Source organism: Panthera onca, chromosome D3 (assembly GCF_046562875.1).
Source record: "Panthera onca isolate mPanOnc1 chromosome D3, mPanOnc1 haplotype 2, whole genome shotgun sequence".
Lineage (NCBI taxonomy): Eukaryota > Metazoa > Chordata > Mammalia > Carnivora > Felidae > Panthera > Panthera onca.
In genome coordinates this window covers 84,440,595-84,467,906 of record NC_138350.1, presented here as the reverse complement: position 1 = coordinate 84,467,906, position 27,312 = coordinate 84,440,595, and the positions used below count along the sequence as shown (strand labels likewise).

At 36.5% G+C, this 27,312-nt stretch overlaps 1 protein-coding gene across 1 annotated transcript in view; it reads right to left on the bottom strand.

The window, feature by feature from the left end:
* CCDC102B (coiled-coil domain containing 102B) overlaps window positions 1-27,312 on the bottom strand; it is a 189,670-nt gene that overhangs the window by 127,417 nt on the left and 34,941 nt on the right. Inside the window, 5 exon segments of the mRNA XM_078435158.2 lie at window positions 4,979-5,105; window positions 5,643-5,732; window positions 5,932-6,062; window positions 17,461-17,539; window positions 23,207-23,313. Coding sequence (XP_078291284.2) covers window positions 4,979-5,097 — 119 coding nt within the window. The 5' untranslated portion in view covers window positions 5,098-5,105; window positions 5,643-5,732; window positions 5,932-6,062; window positions 17,461-17,539; window positions 23,207-23,313.

The window sequence follows — 27,312 nt, the reverse complement described above, 5'->3', positions numbered from 1 at the left end:
TCAATTAACCTTGCGGTATCAGCCCGGAAGAAACAGTACTTCTTCACATAGAAACTGTTCTTATATCATTTTTTAATTTTAAAGAATCACCACCATTATATTTGTGGCTCTAATGATTAGAGGAAACCTTCATAAATTTCAAGGCCACAGCCATTGCAAAGCACTAGGCAACTATATCCCAGTGATCAAGCAATTACTGAATCCAATAAAAACATGAAGAATGTAAAAGGGGGACCATTATACAATCTATTATTTTATAAGAAAACTATTTCTTAAAGTTTTGGGAAAAAAAGCAATTCACATAAAGCATTTTTCTAAATATCATGCAGATAGATTTATTGATATCTAAAATCAATATTGAAAAATCGCAGAAAAGCTATACAGATACTATATCACTAGCTTTTTAAGATCCCTTCTTAATCTCATGCCTATGTAAAAATGTGGACAAAAGTCATAATTCAGGAATATTTAATGTATATGCAAGGATATTCAACAATGAAATGATTAAAAAACAAGGCATTTAATCAAAAGTTGTAACAGTATCCTACTCCACAAAAATATTCGCAAAAGTGTATTCACCTGATCAGAAAACAGAAAGCTAGTATTGATGTAAATGAGAATATCAAGAAATATCACTATATATTTCAACAGCATATGTTACAGGTTTCTAATTACATTTTTAAAAGAATATCTTCCTTATATTTCTATTTAATAGACTTCTCCACTTAGCGTTCATTTTACAATTTATGTTTGTGGGAAACATAAGCAAACATTTCCAAATGGTTTCCAAAGATCATTTTCCCCTCCTCAATTCTACAATTGCTTTCCATATAGTTAAAGATCCATTTCTTCTCTATTATGTACAGGAGTTTATTGTTTGATTCTATGCCGTATCTCTTCCATACAACCCAGGTAACTTTGAAGTATACTTTTCTGTTAACAATAGCAGGAATTCAGTATGAGGACTGTCCATCAAAATGAAAATAACCCTGAATGCATGAGGCAGAATTATGAGGGTTTGCATAACAGTTTTACAATGTTCTAAAACTCTAAGAATATAGGTTACTTCCAGCACATTGACTAACTCATCATATTCATTTGAACTACAAAATAAAGTTTTAATATCAACATAATCTATAACTTTCTAAATTTAGAGTTGAAATTCTTACCTGAGTTTTGCTTAGTATATTATTTTTTGAAAACAGGAAAAGTATGGCAAGCTGTCAGGATAAATAATACCAACAGTGGAAAATGGAAGAAAGAGGGAAGGAACCAAGTCCACTTTAAGAAGAAACTCCTAATCCCTCTGTTTCCCAGACCTACAGTAGTTTTGTTCTGCATCTTATAAGCAACTGTCTTTCTTTGCTCCGAGAATACCACATGCTCTGCTCCAGCAGGAAAATGTAATAATTAAATAGAAAACCACAAGGTTATTAGGCATCTTACCCTCTGGGCTTGCTGGGCTGCTTCAGCGGCTCAGTGTTACAGACACATGTGTAAACAACAGAATTTCCTGCATCCTTTTCTCATCTGTATAGCTCTGGGGTCCTGGCCAACAGGATTATTTCCAGCATTAAGGCCACTCCGCACTAACTCAAAAAAGATTCCCATTGGTTGTGAAGTTTTATCAAAACCAATACAACACCCTCTTTGGATCACAAGTAAGCGAACCAAAATGAAATCACTTTAATGTTCCCTAACTAAGTATGGTTACCCAAAGCCTTCCATCCAACCCATTTGAAACCACGTACTGTGAGTGAAAAAGGAAGAAAATACCCACTCCTTCATCCACAAGTGTTTAACAGCAATGGGTATAACTTGTAATACTAATAGAAAAAACCAAGATGGCCAAGAAGAAAGAAACGAAGTATCTATCCATAAGATTTAAAGAGAGATTATACTACAGATCACAGGAACAATAGAAAATATCATTGGTCCAGGAAGATTTTTATTAGGTTGCTAAAAAAAAGAAAGACTATTTAATAGAATATTCAAGTCAGTAAATCATGATACAAAAACCGTATGTCAAAACCATGGATTTCAGTCATGTGGCGAGACTTGTGAGCTGCATCTCCAGAGCCCCCTAGGGAGAGCCCTCTGGCTGCCTGGGGGCAGGGAGGGAAGGAGTGATTTTCCAGGGACACGACCCAGCTGTCAGGAAGCACTCTGAGGAAGGGGTGGTGGCAGACCACAGAGTTTCTCTGGTTGACACTACGAGCACTAAATGCCCAAAGAAAGAGGCAAGGGCACAAGAAACACAATGAGCACATTCCTCATAAATAGCACAGAAACAGCACTTGAACGAAGAGTTAATGTCTTCAGATCCTTTAGTCTTTCTCCCTCCTTAGTGTGGATGACCATTCTTAGCTGAATAATATGTTTGCCATCCATTTCCACTTAACAGCATCCTTCCCCCTTACATCCCAATGCAACAGAGAGGTGACATTCTCCTGTAGAAAAGGAACTAATCCTCTGAGCTCAGGTTTCCTTTCCCCGGTCTTTTCCGGAGATGTGCTCAATCACCTTTCTCTCTCCTCTTCCTCTGAGCTCTCCTTGTGTCTGGAATCCCCCCAGGAGATCTTAAACACTGTCAAGGCTTCAGCCCGTTTCGCTTACGTCCATAAGTCAATTCATTTTCATTTGTAGCTACCATTCCCCTCCATTTCATGGTCAGGTAGTTGAAAAACTTCTTTCCAAAAACCCCATTTCATCTGCCATTTACTCCCTTTAGTGCACCAAAGTGACTCTCTGAAAACACACACATTTGCACTCACATACATGCATATTTGGGTTTTTTTAAGTTTCTAGACTCCTCTTAGCACTCATTGTACCTGTCATCTCCATAGCCTTTGACACTGCTGTTCACACCCCTGCCAACATGGAGACGCTCTTCTCTATCCTAGCACAACACTCTCCTCTTCCTCTTGACCTTTCTCGCTGGCTCTCCCCAGTCTCTTCGGTGGTGCTTCTTTTCTTTCCTATCGCTCTGTGTACATCAGATATTTTCCCATATAAGTCTATTACCTCTCTGGATAATGTCATCCATTCTCATGATTTGAGCTATTATCTTTCCTTTCAAATGACTTTCAAGTATCTTCGTTTTTGGATTCAATTCTCTTTTGAGTCTCCGACACTTACATGCACCAGCACTCTAGACCCTGCCACTAGAAAATGTAACAGATATGTCATCAACATATTTAAAACTGAAATCATCTTCTCTCCATGGGCTCACTGCATTGTTTATCTCAGTAACGGCAACCCAGTCTTATAGTTTGCTAAAGAAAAACCCTGGAAGTAATCTCTGACTCCTAGTCTACACCCAACCCAGGACCAGTTTGCTCTGACTTTACTTCAGTAATATGCTCAGTCCTCTCTCTTCCCACTGCCAAATCCTGGTTCAGGCAGCCATCAGGATCTGCCTGGATTGCTGCAGTATCCTAAATTATTTGCCTGTCTCAAAATTTGCCCCTCTCCATATTTAGCAAGAGTTACAATGGCCTATTCCTACTGCTCGTGCTACCTGAAATCTCTAAAGATTTTTGACCCTCTTATCAAATCTCTTCTTTACAATATATTTGTCAGAATGCAGTTTTTTCTGGATTACTTGTTCTGTCCTGCTGACTGTACCATATCCCCATACCCTCCTTTATTAGTTTTCAAGGTGGAGTGCTTCCAAGGGACTATCACTGGTCCTATTCTCACTCCGAGCCCTCTGTCTGGGTGATCACATTTGTTTCTGTGGCCACTTTTGCTACTCATACATCATTGTGTGTTAAATTGTGTCTTCTGACAAGATGTGTGGAAGTCCTCTCCCTTGGACCCTGTGAATGTGACCTTATTTGGAAATGGGGTCTTTGCAGAGGTAATCAAACTAAAATGAGGTCGAATGGATTAGGGTGAGCCCTAGTCCAATGACTGGTGTCCTTCTAAAGAGAGAGAAACTTAGAAACAGACACCCAGGGGCAAATTCCATGTGAACGCATTGGCAAAGATAGAAATGATGCATCTGTAAGCCAACGATTGTTGGCAACCACCAGAATCTAGAAAGAGGCAAGGAAGGACCCTCCCCTAGAGCCTTTAGTGAGAATATGGCTTTGCTGACACCTTGGTTTTGGACATTTATAATCCAGAACTGTGAGATAAAAAATATCTATTGTTTTAAGCCACCAAGTTTGTGGTAAATTGTTATGACAGCCCTAGCAAATAAACTAATATACATTTAATTCCCAAACACATATGGCCAGCCCATAATAGAATATCAAGCTTCAGATCTGCATGTCTAATAGTCTAATGAGAATAGGCACTAGGAGCCACTTAAATCCATAATTTCCAAACAGCAAATCTCTTATATTTCTTCCAAAACCTCTCCTGTTGTATCTTTTATTCTTGATCTAAAATAATGATGTTGCCATCCGTGCAGTCTGTCAAGCTAGAAACCTTTCTCTTATTCCCTAGTCTTTATACCACTCCACCCTTCACACATCATAACTTATTTTATACTAAAACCTGAAAGAATTGTCCATTTCTCTGTCTTCGTTTCATCTCCTTTCATCTCTTTTGAATCCACACCAATCAGACTTTTGTTTTACCACATGAGCTTTTACTTTCAAGCTGATAAATCACTGACCAGTAAAATCTGACTATATCTGTAGGGTTTCTTCTCATTTTCCAACACAACCTCACTTCTCTTGAGATAAAGTGGAATGGGATCCTGCTTTGTGCTTATTGCCAAGTCTGGCTCACAAATGCTTTGTTGACTGATAGGACCTACCAGCATCGTGGAAACAAAGTTATCCAATGTCTCTATCTTAGTTCAAATAGTACATCGCCACCATGGCTCACATACTCAAACACACATGGGTGCACAAACATCTGCATTATCTTAATGCTCAATATTCCATAACAACCAAGGGGAGTATAAGAAAAGAAGGAGAAAATTCAGCCTTAGAGTTTTCATTTCTTGGCAAGTTTACAATACCTTTTAGAGAGAGCACATGTGAGCAGCAGAGAGGGACAGAGGGAGGAGAGAATCTTGAGCTGTCTCCACGCTCGGCACGGAGCCTGACGAGGGGCCCGATCCCACGACTCTGGAATCATGACCTGAGCTGAAACCAAGAGTCAGAAGCTCAACCAACTGAGCCACCCAGGAGCCCCAAGTTCTCAATGTCTTAAGGCACTCGACACACATCAGTGAAAGCTGATTTTTTTTATATGTGTGCATTCCAATTTTATTCTATATATTAGGTTGTCCCTAAGAAGTCTGCTACTTACCTACCTAGTATTATTTCTCTGATTCCTCCCTACAGTTGGAAAAAAAAAAAAAAAAAAAAAAAAGCTTATGTCACCAAGACTCCCATTACAGACACACTTAGCTATGTGGTAGTTTGGGCAGTAAAACATAAGTGGAAACCTGATAAGCATTTTTGAAAAGTTTTGTCTTCCTTACATGGATACCTTTCCATTTCACTTCTCTCTTTATCCTTACTTGAACAAGGATAGGAAGCTGGAGATGGAGAAGCATGACTTGATCGTGAGGTCATGAGGTCATAATTCAGATGAAAGCCACATTGAAAATGGCAGAAGCAGCCAGGACCATGACCGGACTTGTGCAGGCATTTGGTGATGGAGAGAAAAGAACTCACCTGGTTAAACCACTGTCTTCGGTCTGCTCCGGTGGCCTTATTGATTAGATCGGGAGCTCCAGGCCCAGGGACAGTTATAACACTATCTAACTGGAAAAACAACGGGGAACATATTAATCAGATCCCTATCAGCTAACTGGGGAGTTCAGAAGAAGCCGTAAGGTTGGAAAGCCCCATCAAAACCTTTACTTAATTTCACAGCTATTTCTCACAATCTCTGCAAGGCATCTCCTGATTCCCACAGAAAGTGAATGCTACAGTCAAAGGTGATATTCATGCACTTAATTACCTGTTTCCTCAGGGAACTGTAAATCTTTTAAGGACACAATATTGTACTTGTCTTTGAGTTTCTAGCAGATACGCAAATATATGGATAAGTGATGAAGGTACAAATGCATAAATAATGGATGAATGGATGTTCTGTGAAAGCAATGAAAGAAACAAAAATAATGAGAGTAACTCAGAATTGGATAACTTACCGAGAAAATAAATCAGAAAGATACACCTTTAAAACAATAAGTATACAGTGATTTTTAAATTCTTCATACTGTTGGGGTTTTTTCCTACTTTTATACATCGGAAGAATCAATAATGGCAACATCACACATACGTGCCTTTCACTGACAAAGTGCGATAGAGAAACACTGGCAAAGTAAGACGAACGGGAAAGATTTTTTGTGGACCTGAGTCACCACTTGAATTCAGTTGTACTGCTAAATCTTAATTGCTCCAATTTTAATGGCTTTACCAATATTTGTAGAATTACTCAAAAGCATCATAACTGTCTCCCTAACTGGAAGTGTCTTGCAAGGAAGGCAGTTTGGCTCTTATTGAAATGCACTAAGTGGTTTGAAACGATAGATTAGAAACACATATGCACGAAATCAGAGCCCATTATGATTCTTACAAATATGTCTTTCCTCATCAAGACAGACCAGGGGGGTTAGCCACCACCTTTTATTACACTACCTTGCACCTACTCACACACATGAGCCACTTAAATCCTCGTGTCCATATACGAGTCTTATTGCAGCATTACAGAAAATATTTTCTTCCCTCTCACTTTTTAGAAGGAGGAATTATTGCCTCACAACGTCCAGAATTTCTTTACAAACACATCGTCTATTTTCTATGACAATGTCGGAGTAGTAACACAAAGCCAGATTTATTTGTATTTTGTCAGTTAAGGGAAAGGTTAAGAAAAAAGCTGTAAGAAAACTAAATCTGATCTCTACTTAATATAACTTCAAAAAGAAGAGATCCTAATCGCAGACTTGGGTTTGAGCGTTGGTTGGGTGTGCTCAGGGAGCTCTGTCTCTGAGCCTCGGTTCCGTCACTGTAAAACAGTGGGTCATGGACAGTGGATCCTAAGGGTAAGGAGGCAATGGAAACAAAGCGCTAAAGGAGTAGCTAATACTAAATAATCTAAAGCTATCATTAGTTGTGAAGTATTTTAAAAAGTGGTCATGTTGGCCCAATTCCAATGCCTAGAAAATAGTTTTGAAGCAAATTTTGATATTCTAAATGGGAACACTAAGCAAATGTTGGCATGGCCCAGTCTGATGACAGGACTTATTTTGCTACCCCTCTAAGTAGTCACTTTGCGCTTGTGATCTTGTTCTGGTACTAACACTCAGCCTCTGACAAATACAACTAGATGTATTACTTAGGCTTATAATAAGCATATGAAACATTCGTCTTTGTGAGATTTGGTGAAACTATAATGAATTTATCTTTGTGACTGAATGTTTCAGGAATTTTCCTTGGAAATACCTAGCTATGAGAAATTAAAAATTTACTCATTGGATTTTGACCAAGCTCATAGCAGAAGTAAATGATCCTTTCCTTGGCTAATAATGGCGTGTGGTGTACTTCACGCTTTAGAAGGATTTCTCAGACTCAGCACTGTTGACATTTGGACCAAATAACCCTGTGATGTGAGGATGTTTTGTGTATTATAAGTTGTTTTGCAGCATCCCCGGCCTCTACCCACTAGTTACCAGTAGCACACCCAAGTCGTGACAACCAAAAACATTTCCAGACATTGCTACACATACCCTGAGGGGCAAACTGCTATCACTTGAGATCCACTGTTTGGAGTGATGGAGTAGTGACAAGGTGAGACCAAGACGTGCTTCAGCTCAGCTAGTAACCATCTGTCAGCTGTGGCCTTGGGGAAAGGGACCCCACAACCCAAGACTTGTTTTCCCCATATACATATAGTCAGGAAATTAGACTAGATGACCTCAAAGGCTTATCTTACTAAAACTTAATAGCTTTATTATTACCCGTCCCCCATGTCTCCCTCCCTCCCCGACTCTCTCACACACACACTCTACTCACACCTGTCAAACACAGTCATTCATACAGTCTTTCTGCATTAGGGTATCAAATGCATAAGAAATGAAAACAAAAATGTTACAAAACCCATTTCCAATGTAGGAAACCCATTTCTAATTCAGTTTTACAGTACTACAATGAACGTTTCTTAGTAACCTCAGCTCCAGGAACGCCACATATAAAGAAACAGAAATGTTTCTCCTTGATACAACCAAATTTATAAGGCCAAAATCTTTTTTTTTCCCTCAGAAGAACACAATTGAACATTTACAATAGATGAAAAGTACTTTTTTCCACTCAGGAACTATATTAAGTTACAATTTAACTTGTTAACCAAAGAAAAGGCAATCTACATAGAGAAAAATTAATTTTACTAAGTTGATTTAGAAAACCTATCTAATTTCTGAATCCTTAAACTATAATTGTTCGACAACCTTCCTAAAAATCTCATTCAAGACAGAACTAACCCTCCTCAATGCATAATTGTTCTGATTAAGATTAATAAATATTAAGTAGTAAACTATAACTTGTTAAGATTTATGAATACATTTTCTCCACATGAGTTTCCTTTCACTATTTCCAAAATTCATTGCTTTTTGCTAACCTGTCCTTTAGAATTCTTGTAAAAAAGAAATACCTGCACTCTGAAAGAAAAAAAAAAATATTGCTTTATATGTAAGGAGTTTCCTTTTTTTTGGTAATACATCCTAGCTATGATAAAAATGTAATAAAAAACTATGAAAACAGTAATGCGTCATAGCATAATCTACTATTTTAAAGAAACAATGAATCAAGTCTTAAAGAGATATGGGTTTGTTCTTAACCCCAGCATGTGCCTATGTTAAAATATACACTTAACTTCACTGAAAGAAAGTCGGGGAAATAAAAAAAAAATATGTAGAAAATTATTATCATTTTTCTTATGTTATAAGGATCTCTATAAATGGCAAAGCATACTCTGATAAAAACATCAGGTCTATTATAATTATAAGGCATGAATTTTTAAAGTACTATATTCAATTAACCTTTAATCTTTTTGTAACATGCATTATCACAATATTAACAGGCTTGAAATCTCTTAATAAATATTTAAAAGAGTATATTTGAGGTAAACCAAAGCAGCTGAAGAATTAAAAAAAATCCTATGAGACAGTAGAAAATAACCACAATTATCAAAGCACCATTAGTATAGTTATAAAATGTATTTTCCAGAGAGAGCAAAACATTAAGGTTAGTCTTGACTATCCGTTTTTAAGCCTCAGATGAGACATTTCACAAAATTCATACATGCTATCAGCAGACTTGAACAGAACAGACTCCAAATACAAGTTTTCCTCTCCTCACACGCTATATCCCACTAACATGACAAAAATGTGGCCGTTGTTGAAGTAAAAATAAACCCATAACAGTGCTGAAATGAAGAAAGAGTGCTTGCATTACACAAGACATTTGTGGAAACTTCTAAACATCAAAAGCATGTTGGATCTGATGACAGGGAAACCGATGTGGGGGACATGACAAAATACAACACCCAAGAGAAGGAGGCTGCCTCCAGGTAGAAGTCAGTCTCGCCAGAGTGTCCGGGGAGGATCCAAGGGTAGCACAAACCCAAACTGATGGGGTTATTTATCACTAGGATCATCATGGCACTACCTGACTGACCACAGGGTATTGGGATCTGGTTTCTTCTCCCACACATAGCAGCTGCTTGGAACACAGAAAAAAATGCACGAAGAAATGCCTTTTTTTAATTGTATTTTTTAAGTTTAATTAATATGCAGTGTTATATTAGTTTCAGGTGTGCCATATGATTCAGCAATTCTATGCATTTCTCAGGGCTCATCACAGCAAGTCTACTCTTAATCCCCTTTATCTGTTTCTCTCAATCCCCGCCCCCTTCCCTCTGGCAACCATCTGTCTGTTCTCCACAGTTAAGAGTCTGGGTTTTTTGTTTGTTTCTCTCATTTTTTTTTGGCCTTTGTTTGTTTTTTGGTTTCTTAAATTCCACATATGAGTAAAATCATATGGTACTTGTCTTTCTCGGACAGACTCAATTCACTTAGCATCATATCTTCTAGGTCCATCTATGTTGTTGAAGAAATATTATTAAGCAAAGGAGATAATTTCCCTGAGGACGGTTATTAGCATGGACACCCAGGACAGGGACAGAAGTATAACAAAGTTCCAGGAAAATTCAGACTACAAAAGCCACTGAAGAATAAAGAAAAGAGACCCTACTGCTAGTGAAATCCACAAAAGAAATCCACCGAAGAAATCCACTGAAAAATAAAACACATTTTTTAAAGATTGTGGATATTTAGTTTGCTCAACTGCTCTCCACCCACAGTGGGAAACAGGTTTTATCCTCCCACAAATCCCTTGTCATGGGCCCTTTCAAGGCTGGGTCTGCTGGGTAAACAAATGTACCCACTTCACCAACCTCCTCTGCAAAGATAGGCCAATTTATTGTTATAAGAATTATTTTGCATTTAAAATCCAGAGTTTGGTGTTTTGCAAGCACTCAATAAATGTCAGGTGTAATAACAATAGTAACAGTAATAATGATATATAGATTCCATTATACAATATAAAAAAAATTAATAATATTCTTTTCATTCTAAACACTTAAAAGGAGTAAATATTAGTCAGGATTTCATTTAATTCTGGTTAATTGATATTGATGAGTTCAAATCTCTTTTATGTCCAACTATTAGAAACAAGAGAGTTAAAATTTTGCGAAAGCAAAGGACATACAAAACATCCATTTAATTTAAATAAAAATATGTATTACCATTAGCTAATTAAATAAAGGCCTTAATGTTCTCATTATATATCTCCTATTACCCAATTGTCCAGGCATAATTTTTTTTAAGTTTTATTTTTTTTAATGTTTACTTATTTTTGAGAGACAGAGAAAGAGTGCAAATGGAGGAGGGGCAGAGAGAGAGGGAGACACAGAATCTGAAGCAGGCTCCAGAATCTGAAGCTGTCAACACAGAGCCCGACATGGGGCTCAAACCCATGAACCACGAGATCATGACCTTAGCTGAAGTCAGACATTTAACCCACTGGGCCACCCAGGCACCCCAGGTATAACTTCTTTTGACTTTAAAAAACTACAGGAGAGAAGGAAAAAAAAAGGAACTGAGGTTCCTATATTTTAAAAAAATATATTTTTAAAAGACAATCTTATTTTGGCATATTCCCACACTATAGGGTCATAAAAATGTATATGTTGATTTTTTTCATGAATTTTAAGATATCCTAAATCAATAAAAATGGAAACATTTTTGGTAATGATCCAAATAAAAACAGTATAATTTCATCTACATCCTAGAGGTAGGAAAATAAACATATGTTAAAGTTAGGCCTATGAATATTATTAAACGACCTTCCTAAAGATTTCAATGACAGTAGTGTGTTTTATAGGATAGTATAAGATTGGTACTACATCTTTTTTCTTCAAATAGAAATTGCATTATTATTGGCTCAAACTAGTCAGGCTCTACCTTTCTGAATAATGATAGAAATAAACACTAGACAACTATAATAAGGTAGCTTCTGTATTTACAATTTCCTTTATCTGTTGATGTCTAGAAACCTTGAAAAATATCTCAATGACAATTATCCTACTTATGATATCTCTGAGATCTTAAAATTTGAAACTAATACATATTATCACTTTAACTAAAATAATCTACAAGGGCTCAGCAGTATATGTTATTATTAAAACTTTTAAAATACTCATAACCCAATGCTTTTGTCTTCTATTTGTTCCCCAAATCGTTCCACAGGCCAAGCTCAGATGATGCTCTAGGCAATTTGAAGAATAATAAAATAATTATATTTTGATATTTTGACAGGATATAGTCAGAAATAACTGAAGCAATTATTTTTCACATTAGCTTTCAAATGTTTTTGAAGTAATGGAGTCCTTTCCTTTAAGAATAAAAGATACATATATATTACACAGAAGTCATGTATGTCAAAAGTGGAACTTTTCCCATTAATTCTTGGAGGAGGACTTGGAAACCTGCCCACTTGGAAACTCTCATCACATCTAATTTCCTCCAACAATAGCCCTTGGAGGTCATCCACAGACTCCCCAGACTCCAAGGAGCACTTTGGAAAACAACTAATATAATCAAATCATTATTTTACAGATAAAGAATTTTGACTTCAGCGATGAAAAATTACTTGTCAAAATATTTTTCTGTCTGCCCACTCACTCTTATTAATTTTGTGAGAAACTTATAAAATTCTCTTAAAAGGATTTTGTTGAAAAATAATATTTAAAACATAATATACGTTTATTTGAAAGAGATCAGAAAATATAAATAAGCACAAATAAGACTATTAGGCACAATCCCCACGAGCAGACAAGTAATCTTGTTATGTACCATTCACAACATTGCTAGCTAAGTAGTACAGCTGAAAAATAGATCAGTTATGCTTCCTTTGTAATGGTGGGAGATACAAGATATGGTAATCTGAATGTGTTTTCCTTTATGCCTAAAATTCTACTAATTTGGTAGGGCTTTTCCTTCAACCTTGGTAGGGCATGTATCTTAGCAAAGTCATCAACATACCAGTCACTTCTTCCTCATCTAGTGTGATTAGCATTACACCATTGTTCTGACAGTGGTCAGAACCTTTAGACCTTATATGATGGAAGATGGAAAAGTTAACATAGGTCCATGACAAAACTGTCCTTTCCAAATGAATGCAAAATGTCTCTGAGCCTAAGACCACTCAGCAAAAATGGTGGAACTGGCAACTCTGGAGCTAAGAAACTGAAAACGTGTTAAAACTGCCAGAATCTACCCACTGGAAATCTGCAAGATAAGCACAGGTTTAGAGCAACCAAATAGATAACTTAACCAGGAGAAAGTCCTCTGAAACAAAGTAGGAGGTCTTTGTGAATCAAATCAATAAATTAATTATATTCCTTAAGAAACTAGATGAAAAAAAATAAATAAATAAACCTAAAACTAGAAGAAGAAACTAAGATTTGAGCAGAGATAAACAATACAGAGAATAAAAAAAAAAAAAATACAGAGCATCAATAAAACCAAAAGTTTGTTTTCTTTATTAGATCAACAAAACTGGCAGCCTTTGGTTAGAATAATGAGAAGGGTAGATATAAGAATTGTATTGATAGAATAGAAAGAATAATGAGAAGGGTAAAGATAAAAATTGTATTGATAGAATAGAATTGAAAATAGGAACATTTCTACCAACTTTACAGAAATTTAAAAAAAAACATTATAACAGAATACTATGAACAACTGTATGCCAACAAATTAGATAATCTAGACAAAATGGACAGATTCATAGAAATGTAGAAACTACCAAAACTGACTCAGAAATCAATAGAAAATCTTAGACCTATAACAAGTAAAGAAAAATGAGTAATCCTAACATGTAAAGCCCAGAACTAGAAGAAAGCTTCACTAGTGAAATCTTAAATACATACATACATACATACATACATACATAAAGTTATTAATATCAATCCTTCTCAAACTCTTTCAAAAATAGAATAGGAGGTAATACTTCCTAACTGACTCAATGAGGCTAGCATTATCTTACCAAACCAAAGACATCACAAGAAAACTACAGACCAATGTCCTTTATAAATATGGATGGAAAAAATCCTCAACAAAATTCTAGAAAGTAGAATATAATAGCATAGTGATAGGATTATATACCATGAAAAAGTGGGATATAGTCCAGGAATGCAAAGGTGTTTCAACATATGAAAATCAATCAATGTAATATAACACTATAATAGAAGGGAGGACAAAAATACATATTATCATATCAATAGATGAAGAAAAAGCAGTTTGCAAAGTCCAACAACCTTCTAATAGAAACACTCAGGAAACTAGGAGTAGAAAGGAATGTCCACAACATGAAAGGGTACATATGAAAAACCCACAGCTAACAAATCACACACTGAAAGCTTTCTCTATTAACTCTCTAACGTATCAATAAGAAAGGATGCTCACTCTCACTTCACTTCTATGCAATATTTTGCTGGAAGTCCTAGCCAGAGTAAACAGGCAAGAAAAAGATTGAAAGGCATCTAAATTGGATACAAACTATCTCTAGTCACAGGTGGGGTGATCTTACATGTAGAAAACCCTACTCCATATAAAAACTATTAGCACATTAACAAATTCTGCAAAACTGTAGATTATAAAATCAACACAAGGATCAGTTGCATTTCTGTACAGAAGCAACAAACAATATGAAAGGATATTAAAATAACAATTCCAATTATAATATCATCCAAAAGGATAAAATAACTTGAATAAATTTAAACAAGATGGTGCAAGTGCTGTGCACTGAACACCACAAAACATTGCTGAAGGAGAGGACAAATATATAAATAAATAAAGACATCCTATGCTCAACAATTAGAAGACTTAATATTATTAAATGGCAATACTTCCCAAAACTCTGTTGATTCAATGCAGGCACTATCAAAATCACAACAGTTTTTTCTGGTGAAAATGGAAAATCCAATTTTAAAATTCATATGTAATTGCAGGTACCCAAATAGCCCAATAATCTTGAAAATAAGAACAAGTCGGAGGATGTACATTTTCCAATTTTAAAATATACTACAAAGCCACTGCTATCAAAACAGCATGGTATAAGGATAAACATATAGATCAATGGGACAGAACTAAGAGTCCAATAGTAAACCTATAAATCTATGGCCAACTGATTTTCAACAACATTACTGTGACAATTTAATGGAGAAAGAACAGTCTGTTTAACCAGTGATGCTGGGACAACTGGATATCCACATGCAAAGAAATGGCGTTGAGCCTTTACTTCATACCATACACACACACACTAAAATAACTTAAAATGGATCAAAGACCTAAATTTGAGAGTTAAGGGGCATGTGGGTGGCTCAGTCGGTTGAGTGTCCAACTCTTGATTTTTACTCAGGTGATAACCTCACAGTTTGTTGGTTCGAGCCCTGCATCTGGCTCTGCACTGATAGGCTAGAGCCTGTTTGGGATTCTCTCTCTCCCCTCTCTCTCTTTGCCCCTACCAAGATCGTACTCTCTCTCTCTCAAAAAAAAAAAATAAATAAACTTAATTTTTTTAAAAAAAGAAATAGATTTTAGAGTTAAAAATATAAAACTCTTAGAAGTAAACATAAGGACAAATCTTCATTACCTTAGATCTTGGCAGTAGTTTCATAAACATGACACCAAAAACACAAGCAACAACAACAACAACAACAAAAATAGATAAACTGAACTTAATCAGAATTTAAAACTTTTGCATGGATGAAAAAAAAAAAAAAACTATGATGAAAAGGAAGAGTACGAGAGAAAATGTTTGTAAATCACATATGTGATAATGGCCTAGCATCCAAGAATATATAAAGAACTCTTACAACTCAACAACAAAAAGGTAAACAATCCAACTTATAAAGATGCAAAAGACCTGAATATATACGTCTTCTAAAAAGATATACAAATGGCTAATGAAAAAGCAGATGAAAAGATACTCAGCAACTTAGTCATTAGGAAATGCAAACTGAAGCCACAATGTGATATTACTTTACATCCACTAGGATGGCTATAATAAAAGAGACATATAATAACAAGTGTTGGTGAAAGATATGGAAGAAATAGATCTTCACCTGTTGCTGGTAGAAATATAAAATGGTGCAGGTGCTTTGGAAAACAGTTGGGCAGTTTCTCAAAATGTTAAACATAGAGTTTCCCTACGACCCGGTGATTGATCCCACTCCTAGGTATAGATGCAAATGAAATAAAATCTTTCATCCACATAAAAACTTGTACTCAAATGCTTGTAGCAGTATTATTTATAATAGCTAAAACATGGGGGGAAAATACCCAATGCCCATTGACTGATAAATGTGGTATATCTACACACTGGAATATAATTTGGCAGTAAAAATAAATAAATAAATAAAGTACTGATACATGTTATAACACTGAGGAAGCTTGAAATCATTATGCTAAGTAAAAGAAGCCAGAAAAGGGCAACATATTCTATGATTCCATTTATATGAAATGTCGGGGATGGGAAAATATAGAAAGAAAGTAGATTATTGTTTGTGCTGTTGAGGTTGAAGGGAAATGGGAAGTGCCTGCTAAAGGCTGCGGGCTTCTTTCTTGGTTTTCTTTCACCTTAGGTGACAAAAATATTCTAAAGTTGATTGTGATGATGGTTGCCCAGCTCTGTGAATATACTAAAGCCACCGAATTATATACTTTAAGTGGGTAAACTGTAAGTCATGTGAATCATATCTCAATAAAGCTGTTTTATAGCAAAACAAAACAACAGCCTTTGTGAGAGGCAGCAAGTTTGCCTAAGTCATCAGAGCTCCCTTTAATCCTTATAAGCTCCACAGCTTTACCAATATAACTCATCTCTATAGTCAGCCATATTTTTTTGCTGCTTTTTTTCCCCTCCCTCATTGCATGATTTTCTGCTTCTCTACTTATATCCAGTATGAACCCATAATATAAGGACATGTATTCATTTATAAAACACGTCCATGTACTCTTACACCACTATGTGATGTAGATTATTAAAGTAGTATAAAAATACACATTTAAAAAATAAAATTTTGGGGGGCGCCTGGTGGCTCAGTCGGTTAAGTGTCTGACTTCAGCTCAGGTCACGATCTCATGGTTCGTGGGTTTGAGCCCCGCGGCAGGCTCTGTGCTGACAGCTCGGAGCCTGGAGCCTGTTTCGGATTCTGTGTCTCCCTCTTGCTCTCTGTCCCTCTCCCGCTTGTGCTCTGTCTCTCTGTGTCTCTCCAAAATAAATAAAAATGTTAAAAAAATTTTTTTTCAATAAATAAATAAAATTTTTAAATGTAAATAACTAGTTCTTATTCTCTTTGTACTTTTAAATTGCATTATACAATCCACCCACACAGTATGTGAAAAGGAATTCCTAGAATGCACTGCTGGGCTTCCTGTCATCATACTTCCTTATAATTCTTTTTAGAAGAGAGCTATACTTTTCATAGAATTTCCTGCTACACTGCCAGCTCACACACCTATATAAAGATGCAAAACCATGTGTGTGCGTAAAAATTTCCTGCCAGAGAAAATTTTTGGCATTTGCATTCTTTGTTGGTGGTGACAGATAGTAGCCACACTCGTGTGAGCACAGAAAAACAGAGAGAATTCTCAGATCACTGTCTTGTCCACTTGACACTAACGTGACATCGTGTGTCAACTATACTTACACATATAATACATTTTATATATGACATATTAAAAACAAATGGACAGACTATAAAATTTTAAGTGACAACTAACGGGGTTATTGGGTAGAGAGAACAGGACAGAAGTTAAAGATACCCTTTCAGTATATCTTGTTTAGTATATTCAACTTTGGGGCCATGTAGAAATAAATTGGAAAACAATCTCTAAAACTCCAAATAAAAGGAAACAAATGAACTTACCTGTATATCCAGTTAGTACATCCACACAGTGATTGATAATTTCAAGTTATCTGAATTGTGATAATTTGACCAAAAACCCCTGCAAACAAATTTAAATTATTTTCAGTAATCATCTTCTTGGTGGAAGTATTGGTATTGTTATTCTCAGACTGTTGTGTGCATATTGCAGATATAGCAAATGAGAAATTACGTGATTTGTGATATGCTAATGTTACATTTCTCAGATCTTCAAGAACCAGGATTTGCAACATGGGTGAAAAGAGACACAGATTGCAGATAGAAGAGGTTTAGTAGAAATCCTCAGTCTCATTGTTAATGAAAGTATCAGTGAGAATTCATTCTGTATTTTATACAAACAAGTAGTAGCATATTAACACAATAAAATGCTGTCCAGTTATAAAAAAGAATGAAGATGTTTCTATACATGACCATAAAGTGATATCTACAATATAGTATTAAAAAAAAAAAAGGATAGGGGCCCCCAAGTGGCTCAGTCAGTTGAGCGTCTGACTACAATTAAATATATAGTCATATAAAAGTCATATAAAAAGTCTGTTTGCCTTCCGACTTCGGCTCAGGTCATGATCTCACAGTTCGTGAGTTTGAGCCCCGCGTCAGTCTCTGTGCTGACAGCTCAGAGCCTGGAGCTGCTTCGGATTCTGTGTGTGTCTCTTTCTCCGCTCCTCCCCAGCTTGCACTCTGTCTCTCAGAAATAAGTAAATGTTAAAAAAAAAATGAAAAAAAAAGGAATATATATAAAACTATGTATTTTATAAAACTATATATGGTTTATGTGTATTTATTTATGGTTTTATGCATAAATATATACACATATTTACTTATGTATTTTGAGAGAGAGAGAGAGAAAGAGAGAGAGAATCCTAAGCAGGCTCTAGATCAGCACAGCAGGTGTCTGAGATAATGACCTGAGCCAAAACCAAGAGCCAGTCACCACAATAAATATATACATTCATCTTAACTTTGTTAAATGAAAGAGCCTAGGAATAATGGCATCAATTTTCTACTCAAAGGAACTAGAATTAAAAAATGGAACAATTTAAGCATTAATAAAAATAATTACTTCGATGTTGCCTACTGGAAGATGTTAGTGAATACTTGCTTAATTTTAAATTGTATTGTGTTTCAATGTTCCCTTTTTTTTTTACCAGATTTTCAAACTAATATTAATGGCCAACTCTACTTGGTCCTTTAACAAAGAGTAAGTACCATTTAAAGAAGGTGCTCATTTTTGCAAACATGGGTTTTCCCTTAAACACAAGCAAAATTTCAATCACAAGCAAAATTCATGCCTAAATTGGTAGATATAGTATTCCTTAGAATAATTGTGGTATTATTATTGTTTTTGTTGTTCAAAGAAAGGAATGGATGTTTGGAGAAGATAATCTTTAGTCAAAACTAACCATGTGCTAATGTGAAAATCAGTCATGCCATCTTAGTTTTCCACTCAAATACCTTAATACCAGTCAACATCAAACATGCTGATATTTCTGACAACTATCTTTAAAGTGAAAAAAAGTTTTTACATATTTTGAAATCTTCACCCTTTATCATAGCCAATAAATAATATGCTTTGCATTTTTATATACTAGAAAATATAGTTTTATTAGTGAAAATCGTATTCAAGTTTAAGAAATAAGGTTCTTTTAAGCAGAGCTGCTGAAAAATCATACTTATATATGAATCTAATATTAAGATAAATTTATATTAGGATGCTATATAGCAAAGGTTTTTAGTCACTTAACTTTCTACAAGTTCGGTAGATATATTTATATGAAAGTATTATGGACAAAATTAGAATACAGTAGATTAACTTTAAAAACTTATTTTGGATAAATTTTATCTGCTCTTCACCACATATTAAGTAAACTAACTTCTTGGATACTGTAGGACGTATCGAATTAACCTTCCCTTTCTCTCTGGCTCCTCTCCAGAATTACTCGTATTTCACTCAGTCTCATTCTTGTAACTTTTGGAGTGTAAATTATTTACAGCTGTAGATATCCTCTAACACTGAAAGCAAGGACCAGGTTCAGAATTTTAAGAGAGAAACTCAATCTGATTCATTTGTTTTGGCTTTTTTTTTCTAGTTATGAAGAGATTACTTCCAAAAACAAAAATATATTACTTTGGAAGAAGCTCTTATAGCTAATGACATATTCTTTGAGCACGTGCTGATATTCATTCAGTCCTTTCCTTCACTTTGCAATTTTTCTTTTAGATTCCACCTTTCATAGTCCATATCCCAGGAATCAGAACTCTGTAATGTCCAATTGCCCTTTCCCACTTACCAAAAAGCTTTAACTCCCTTTTCCAGACTCCTACTAGTTCGGTCTCTTTCTCTATTGAAAAAATGTTAATGTATTTTGCATCTCCTTTGTATTCCTTTCTTCAGAAATTTTTCTGTAAAACTATCGAACTCTCCAGGAATGTGTACCAGCTAGTTCTCCCCCCAAAAATATTAAACCTATTCTTTTAATTAGTTTGTTTATAATGACCAAGAAAAATCTGGCTATACTCCAGTGTTAACATTCCTTCTTTCCTTGGACTAGACAAATTATTTCTAAATCTCAATTTATAAATAAACATAAAATTAATACTTTGATTATTTAAACCATTTATCAAGAGATAGTATATAGCAATGAATAATAAATGACCTGCTAAGTAGTTTTGCTTTATTTTACCAAATTAAGAAAAAATTACTCAGCTTCTTAACTGTCCAGATTTTGCCCACGCCTGTAAAGTACAAAGCAAAATGGAAAGTTGGCCATAATGCCTATGGAGAGAGCCAAGCCAGACAGTTCGGGTCAAAAAGTAAAATTTTTACCCATTGCTTAAATATTAGAAGTTATTCACAGCTGCAGATAATTTGTACTCTACAAATTCTAAGAATATGGTGCTGAGTATGGCTTTGTCCTAATTATCTGGTTTGGCTGCTGATGCTGACCAGATTTTCAGGCATATTTCAAACTTTCCATTTCACCTTTTGCTGGCAACAAAAAATAGTAAAATAAATCCATTTGAGTGAACAAGTCTACATTCTGTTGAATGGTACTAGATTGTGTACAAGGCTCTGATGGTCTGTGACTTTGATAGGCCGGTGCGTTCAAATTTGCAGTCAAGAACTCTTGGATCTTTGGCCAAAATCAGCGGAGAAGAATTTTATTCTGCTCATTACATTGGATTGTGTTTTTTTACTTAATCTCTAACCTGTCACATATGTAGAACTGGAACAATAAATATCAAAACAACTGCAGGTAAAACAACAATTCTACAACATTACAAAACAGAAGAGACCAATTTGCCTTAAGAGACTCTAACCAGACATTTAAGAATTAAGCATCTTGAGAGTTCTTATTTCAAAATGATATGTGTGTGTTTATATTTCACACTAATAACTCATACGTGCAAAAATGCAAATTTCCGTCGTTTTGATGAATCAGTTCAACTTCTAGGTGACCTCAATTTTGACCGTTATTTTCACTGAGGGCAGAAGGCTCTGATTTTTTGCAATTTAAGGTAACAGTCACTTTCAGATTGAAAATGTATTCTGTTGGTAGATGTGTTCACAGCTACCTGTCTACAGAGCTCCCCCGATAACACCTCATCATTCTGCAGAGAAAGCGCTCCCATCACCCCTGTTGTTCAAGCTCGCCCCATGTGACACAACCATTAAAAAATGTATTCAAGATTTCTTCAAACCTCCTTCTCCTTTCCTTTTTTTAAATAGGAGTTATCTCCCAGGGTTCAGGGGTAAAGAGCCAGTCATCAAGGGCATGTGACTTGCATTCATCTGAATGGGAAGGTGAACACCTCACCCTTGAGCCCTCTCTAGTCATCACTATCTTGTACCCTGACATTCCACATCCCGGATGATTTTAGGCATTTAGAAGTGGCACCTGCTACAGGTATCATTAGTCCCATCCTCACTTGTCATACATTCGACCTTTTCTCATTCTGACTCAAGGTGTCTTCTAAAGATTTCTCCCCTTTAGAATGCTTGGGCACTCTTGTCTACTTTGACCACTCCACCCGGGAGTATATCAAATTCTACAAGGCTAACTTCAGGCCCATTGGACAAAACACCATCCCTTAGCCATTGATAATTTAAACAGATTTTATGTTTTTCCTCTTGGCACAAATCTGAAAGGTCAGGCATTAAATCCGACCTATCGATCCTCCAAATCTATCACTTCCCCACTTAACTTTCTTAACCTACCAGCACTGACGCCGGTTAGGTCCCTTCAGAACCCTCCCTTCTAACCTACTGACTCAACTTTTTCTTTCATTCATGGTAAAGCAATAAGTATTTTATAATATCAAATATTTTTCCTTTGGTAGTATAAAACTACATTCAATACTCTGGGCTTGGCTCATAATTTTTAAAACTGGACTTTTAAAAATTACAGAAAATCCTTTCTGCTTTCTACAAAGCCTGGGCCTTATGAATCAAAATTTATTTGGTTTCCCAAATGTCTCTACAATTTTGCACTTGAGAAAAGCCTTACAAAATGACATAGGCTTCCTTGTAAAAAAAGAAAAAATAACCATCCCTTTAAGAGCAATGTAGACACAAAGGAACTACTTCTGACTCAGTAGTTGGGGAAGGACTGGGGTGAAAGGAATTGTCAAAAAGCTTCCAGGTTTGGTTGCGGAGAAAATGATCTACTTTAGTTTTTACAACAGGTTGAATTATTAGCCACAATTCTCCCCTCTTCTGAAGTAGGAGTATGCTTCCCCAACCCTGTGTTGGCTTCGTGGAGGTGGAGTACATTTCCCCCAATCTCCTTGGACTGGTCTTCACCATGCAACTTGCTTTGCCCAGTGGAATATGTGGAGAAGCAGCACCTTGACAGTTTTAAGTCTCAGATGTATGAGCTATTTCCCTTGAGCTTCTGGCATTGCCATGGAAAGGGCTTTCCCTAGATAGCTGCTACAGCTGGAGCTTACACCTCAGAATTCCTCCTGGATCGTACCTGAGCCCCGCCCCCGAGGGGGTCTGAGCCCAGCTAGACCCGCATATTGGAGCAGAAACCACAGAACAGCCTAGCCTAGACTGGCCTACATTGGCTGACCCCCAGCTGGTTTAGTGTTGATGCCACTGAGTTGCCTGTCAAACAGACAGCTACTGTTTGGAATGGGAAAATATGCGAATTGCTTCCTTGTATTGTACCGAATAGACTGAAAAGCAAAGAAAATTGAGGAAATCGTGAGTTTTAACAAGACTTTTTTTTCTTTTGGTGAAATTATCAGACAGTCATTCAAAGGAGTACTCAGAGATGCCACTATAGTCAACTGGTCAAACCCTCCATTAAATGCAGAAATGTTCTGTTTAAAATTCCAGGAAGGTTCCTATGGTCTTTGCTTTCAATCTCCTAGTCCAAACTCTCACCCGCTCTCACCTGTACTAGTGCAATAGCCTCTACACTCATTGTCCGACACCCACTCATAACCATCTACCCCCCTTTCCAGTCTGTCCATCATGCTGATATGTGCAATGCGAATATGACCATATTGTTTCCACAGCTTAAAATATGTCACTGCTTTCCCGTTTGCTTTAGGAGAAAGACCAAACTGTTCCAGATGTCCTGCAAGGACCAGCATAATCTAACCCCATTCTACTTCTCCAGCCTCAGTTCTTGGTCTCAGCCCTGCAGCACCGCAGCCATAACTCCTGTCAGTTCCCAGAACAGAACTTGCCTCTCATGGACTCACAGGTTTCACTTACCACTCGCCACAGTCTTCTTGCCTATTGGCCATTGAGATCCTCAATCCCATCCTCAGTCTGATTTCCAATGCCAACTCCTTAGTCTGGGTTCCTGTTAAAAACAGAGTCTGAGACAAAAGTTTGGGGGGCAGTCAGATCAGGGGATGATTCCAGGAGCAAGTGTAGGGACAGAGAGAGTGAGAGGCAAAAAACAGAAAACAGGGTGTGCTATGGACTCAATTGCATTCCCCCAAAAACCATCTATGGAAGCCCTAGCCCTCAGTATAATAACATTTGGAAATGGAGCCTTTGGGAAGTCATTAGATTTAGATGAAATCATTAGGTGGGACTCTTATGATGGGATTCGTGCCTTTAGAAGAAAGACACCAGGAACTTGCTTGCGCTCTCTCTGAACTGTAAGAAAATGGGGAGAAGGTGGCCATCTGCAAGCCAGAAAGAGAGCCCTCATCGGGGAACTGAATCAGCCTGCACCTTTATGTTGTACTTTCCACCCTCCAGAACTGTGAAAGCAAAATGCTTGTTTAAGTCACTACTGAGTTGACTAGGACAGGGTGCTGTCAACTTTTTAATTATTGAAAATGTGGAATACATTTATCAATATTTTCTTTTTGATTGGAGATTTTTATGTCTTGTTTAAGAAATCCTACCCTTCTGTACAGATACAGCATCTACTAAAAGAATCTTAGTTTTAGTTTATTTTTGTTTGTTTGGTTGGTTTTGTCTGTTTGTTTGAAGTTTGGCTTCTTTATGAATACCTGTAATCTACCTGGAATTTTTTTAAGATGTGAGGTAAGAATTCAACTTCATTTTTTCCCATATCGGGTACTGAACTCACTCTGGTACTAACCCCAATAAATTCATGTACATACTGCTCCACAGCAATCTAGTGATAATGTAAGCCTTACCGGTTATTCTCTTGCTTAAAAACCTTCAATGGTTCTCCATTATTTATCAAGTCAAGTCCAACGTCCTCAACATCTCATGTAATATTGGTTTTAGTGACAGCTCTCACCACCCTCTTCCAATTCCTTATGCTCTAAAGACACTTAATTACTTAATTTCCCAATGGGAACACATATTCTTTCCTCAGTGAACTTACTTACCCTTGACTCATCCTCATTTCTGACTTACAGTTTGCCTAGTGTACGTTATTCTCTATTTGATATTAACACATATCAAACTTCGCACACCTTTGCCCTTGGTTCCTCTCCCCCCACTCGACTATACCTTTCATCCCCTCTGTGTGTATGAAAAACATACTTATCAAGTCCATCTTTAAATTTTACCTAATTTCTCTTTATCCCAATTAAAATTATGCCTCTCTAATCACCTCTATTGCATGTTATGGTGATTCTAATGAATTCTTTAGGCACATTTCCCCCTTAAGCTTGAAAGCTACCCGGGAATAATAACACTGTGTCTCATATGTTCATTGCATATTATTAATATAATGAATATTAATTACATTAAGCCAGAAATGAATGTTAATATATACAATTATATTCATCGACTCTGAGAGTACAGACAACATGACATTTTAAAGCAGGAAAAATAAATCATTTAAGCATATTTAACTTGCATTTAATAAAAACACCAAACCTCCCCTCATTGAACTTTTGTTTTTGCTTTTTTAGCCAAGTTCTTTCATTCATACTTTCATTTAGTAGCCACCTGCAAAATAATTTATAAAAGTTGGCCGTGTCCAAAGTAAGGTAATCAGTAACAAAAGAGAATAGGAGACCAAGAAGACATTCAGTTTCATGACTCTGGATAAGAGACAGAGAATAATGCCATGATTGTAAATGCTCAGGTATAGGAAGGTTTTCTTAAGTGATATTCACTAGCTGCTCGTCCTTTTCCAGAAAGAGAGCATGAGTTTGGTGAGACCAAAAGTGAATTTTGTAGCTGAATAGCCCCTGGAGAAAGCTCCCATCAGGGGAGCAACTCTTGTTCCTGTGATAATAAAATCCATCTTTGCTGGTTTAAGAATAGTCCTTTAAGCAGGAAACGGGGCCCTTGCCCCATCATGCAATGGAAAATCAACAACTTCATTCTTTAAAGTCTTTCTTCTCAGGGCGCCTGGGTGGCTTGGTCAGTTAAGTGTCTGACTTTAGTTTAGGTTCAGATTATGATCTCTCAGTTCGTGGGTTCGAGCCCCGCATGGGGCTTTGCACTGACTGCTAAGGATTCTCTCTCTCCTTCTCACTGCCCCTCCCCTGTGCATGCGCACACTCTCTTCCTCAGAATATATAAATGAACCTTAAAAAAAATGTCTTCCTCCTCAGATTATAAATCACTGTAGAAGCCCAATACAGTATGGATTTGTAACGCGCTCAATTGTGGTTACCAGCTGTAATAAATTAGCCTGAGAGTTTAAATTGCATATTGATGATTGGCAAACCACAAAAAGAGTCATAAAAATGTCAGTCTCCCAAAATAAGTGATTAGGTAAGTAAGTACCACCATTTTAATTTTTATTTATTCTTAAAATTATAGACAAGTATAATAATTATAACTTGAATCTCAAATGGAATTCCCAATTCAACATACTAGAATAATGATTTTAAAGATGCTTGTGCATCTTTTTTATGGTAATTAATTTCTCTTTGTTAAAATATTGTGTTTTGTGAGAATAAACCTGAATACATGTAACATTAATTTTGCTCTTTGTTTAAAGTTTTAAATGACTGTAAACAACTATTTACATTATATAACTATATTACTATCACATTATTCTTTCTAAATCTTTGTTTTAAGTTTATTTATTTCTTTTGAGAGAGGCAGAGAGAGGGAGAGCAGGGGAGGGGCAGAGAGAGATGGAGAGAGAGAATCCCAAGCAGGCTCTGCACTGTCAGCATAGAGTCTGACGCAGGGCTCAAACTCCTAAACCGTGAGATCATGACCTGAGCCGACGTCCAGAGTCAGACACTTAATTGAGTGAGCTACCCAGGCACCCCTCCTTGTAAATCTTATACAAACTTTAAAATGACATTTTCAGAGCCTTACTAGGATGTTTTACTACTCTAATACAACATGGTAAATGTATCCAATGCCACTTTAAAACAGTTAAAGTGGTGAATTTAATTATATATGTATTTTCCCACAATAAAAAATTATATTCTGCTCCTTGGATTATGGATTTCTCTTTTTATTTTTTTTTATTTTTTTTTTTAATTTTTTTTCAATGTTTTTTATTTATTTTTGGGACAGAGAGAGACAGAGCATGAACGGGGGAGGGCCAGAGAGAGAGGGAGACACAGAATCGGAAACAGGCTCCAGGCTCCGAGCCATCAGCCCAGAGCCTGACGCGGGGCTCGAACTCACGGACCGCGAGATCGTGACCTGGCTGAAGTCGGACGCTTAACCGACTGCGCCACCCAGGCGCCCCTGGATTTCTCTTTTTAATTTTTCTGTAAATACTCTGCAATTCTTTAACAATTCTCTCTTCTCCATTCCTCTAGCACTCCAATTAGTCATTACTACATGTTTCCTATCTCCTTGCCTCTCTCTCAGGTTTATCTTCTTACCACTATGTGTACATGGTTCTGAGCCCTGAGTTCACAGATCATTTTTCCAACTGTGTCTAATCTGCTATTCAACCTGTTCACGGAGTTTTTATATGAATGGCTATTTAAATTTCAATTATAGACGTTCCATTTGAATGTTCGTTTTCAACCTTTTCTGTTCAAATCCCTCACTGTATAACCATGGCTTTAAATGTATCCTTTATTACTTTAAACATTTTGTACTTATATTTCTCATATTCTGTATTTGAGAGTTCCAACACCTAGAGTTCTCCCGTGATTAAATCTGTTATTTCTGGTTACTGTTGAATGCATGACTTATCTCATTAATCTTTCAGAGCCTACCTCTTATGACCGTCTCGGCTGATATCAAGGACCCACTTAGCTGAAAGTAAACCTAGGAGGCATGTGCGTGTGTGTGCGTATGCATGCATTTCCAGCACACGGTGCACCATGACAGCGACAAAAATTGTTAGTAAAGAAATAGAGAGCTGTCTCTGCCAAAATATTCCTGTAAAGCTCCACGCTACTTAAGGTTTCTGAGCAACTGCATGTTTCTCAACCGCCTGGAGTATGCTTCTT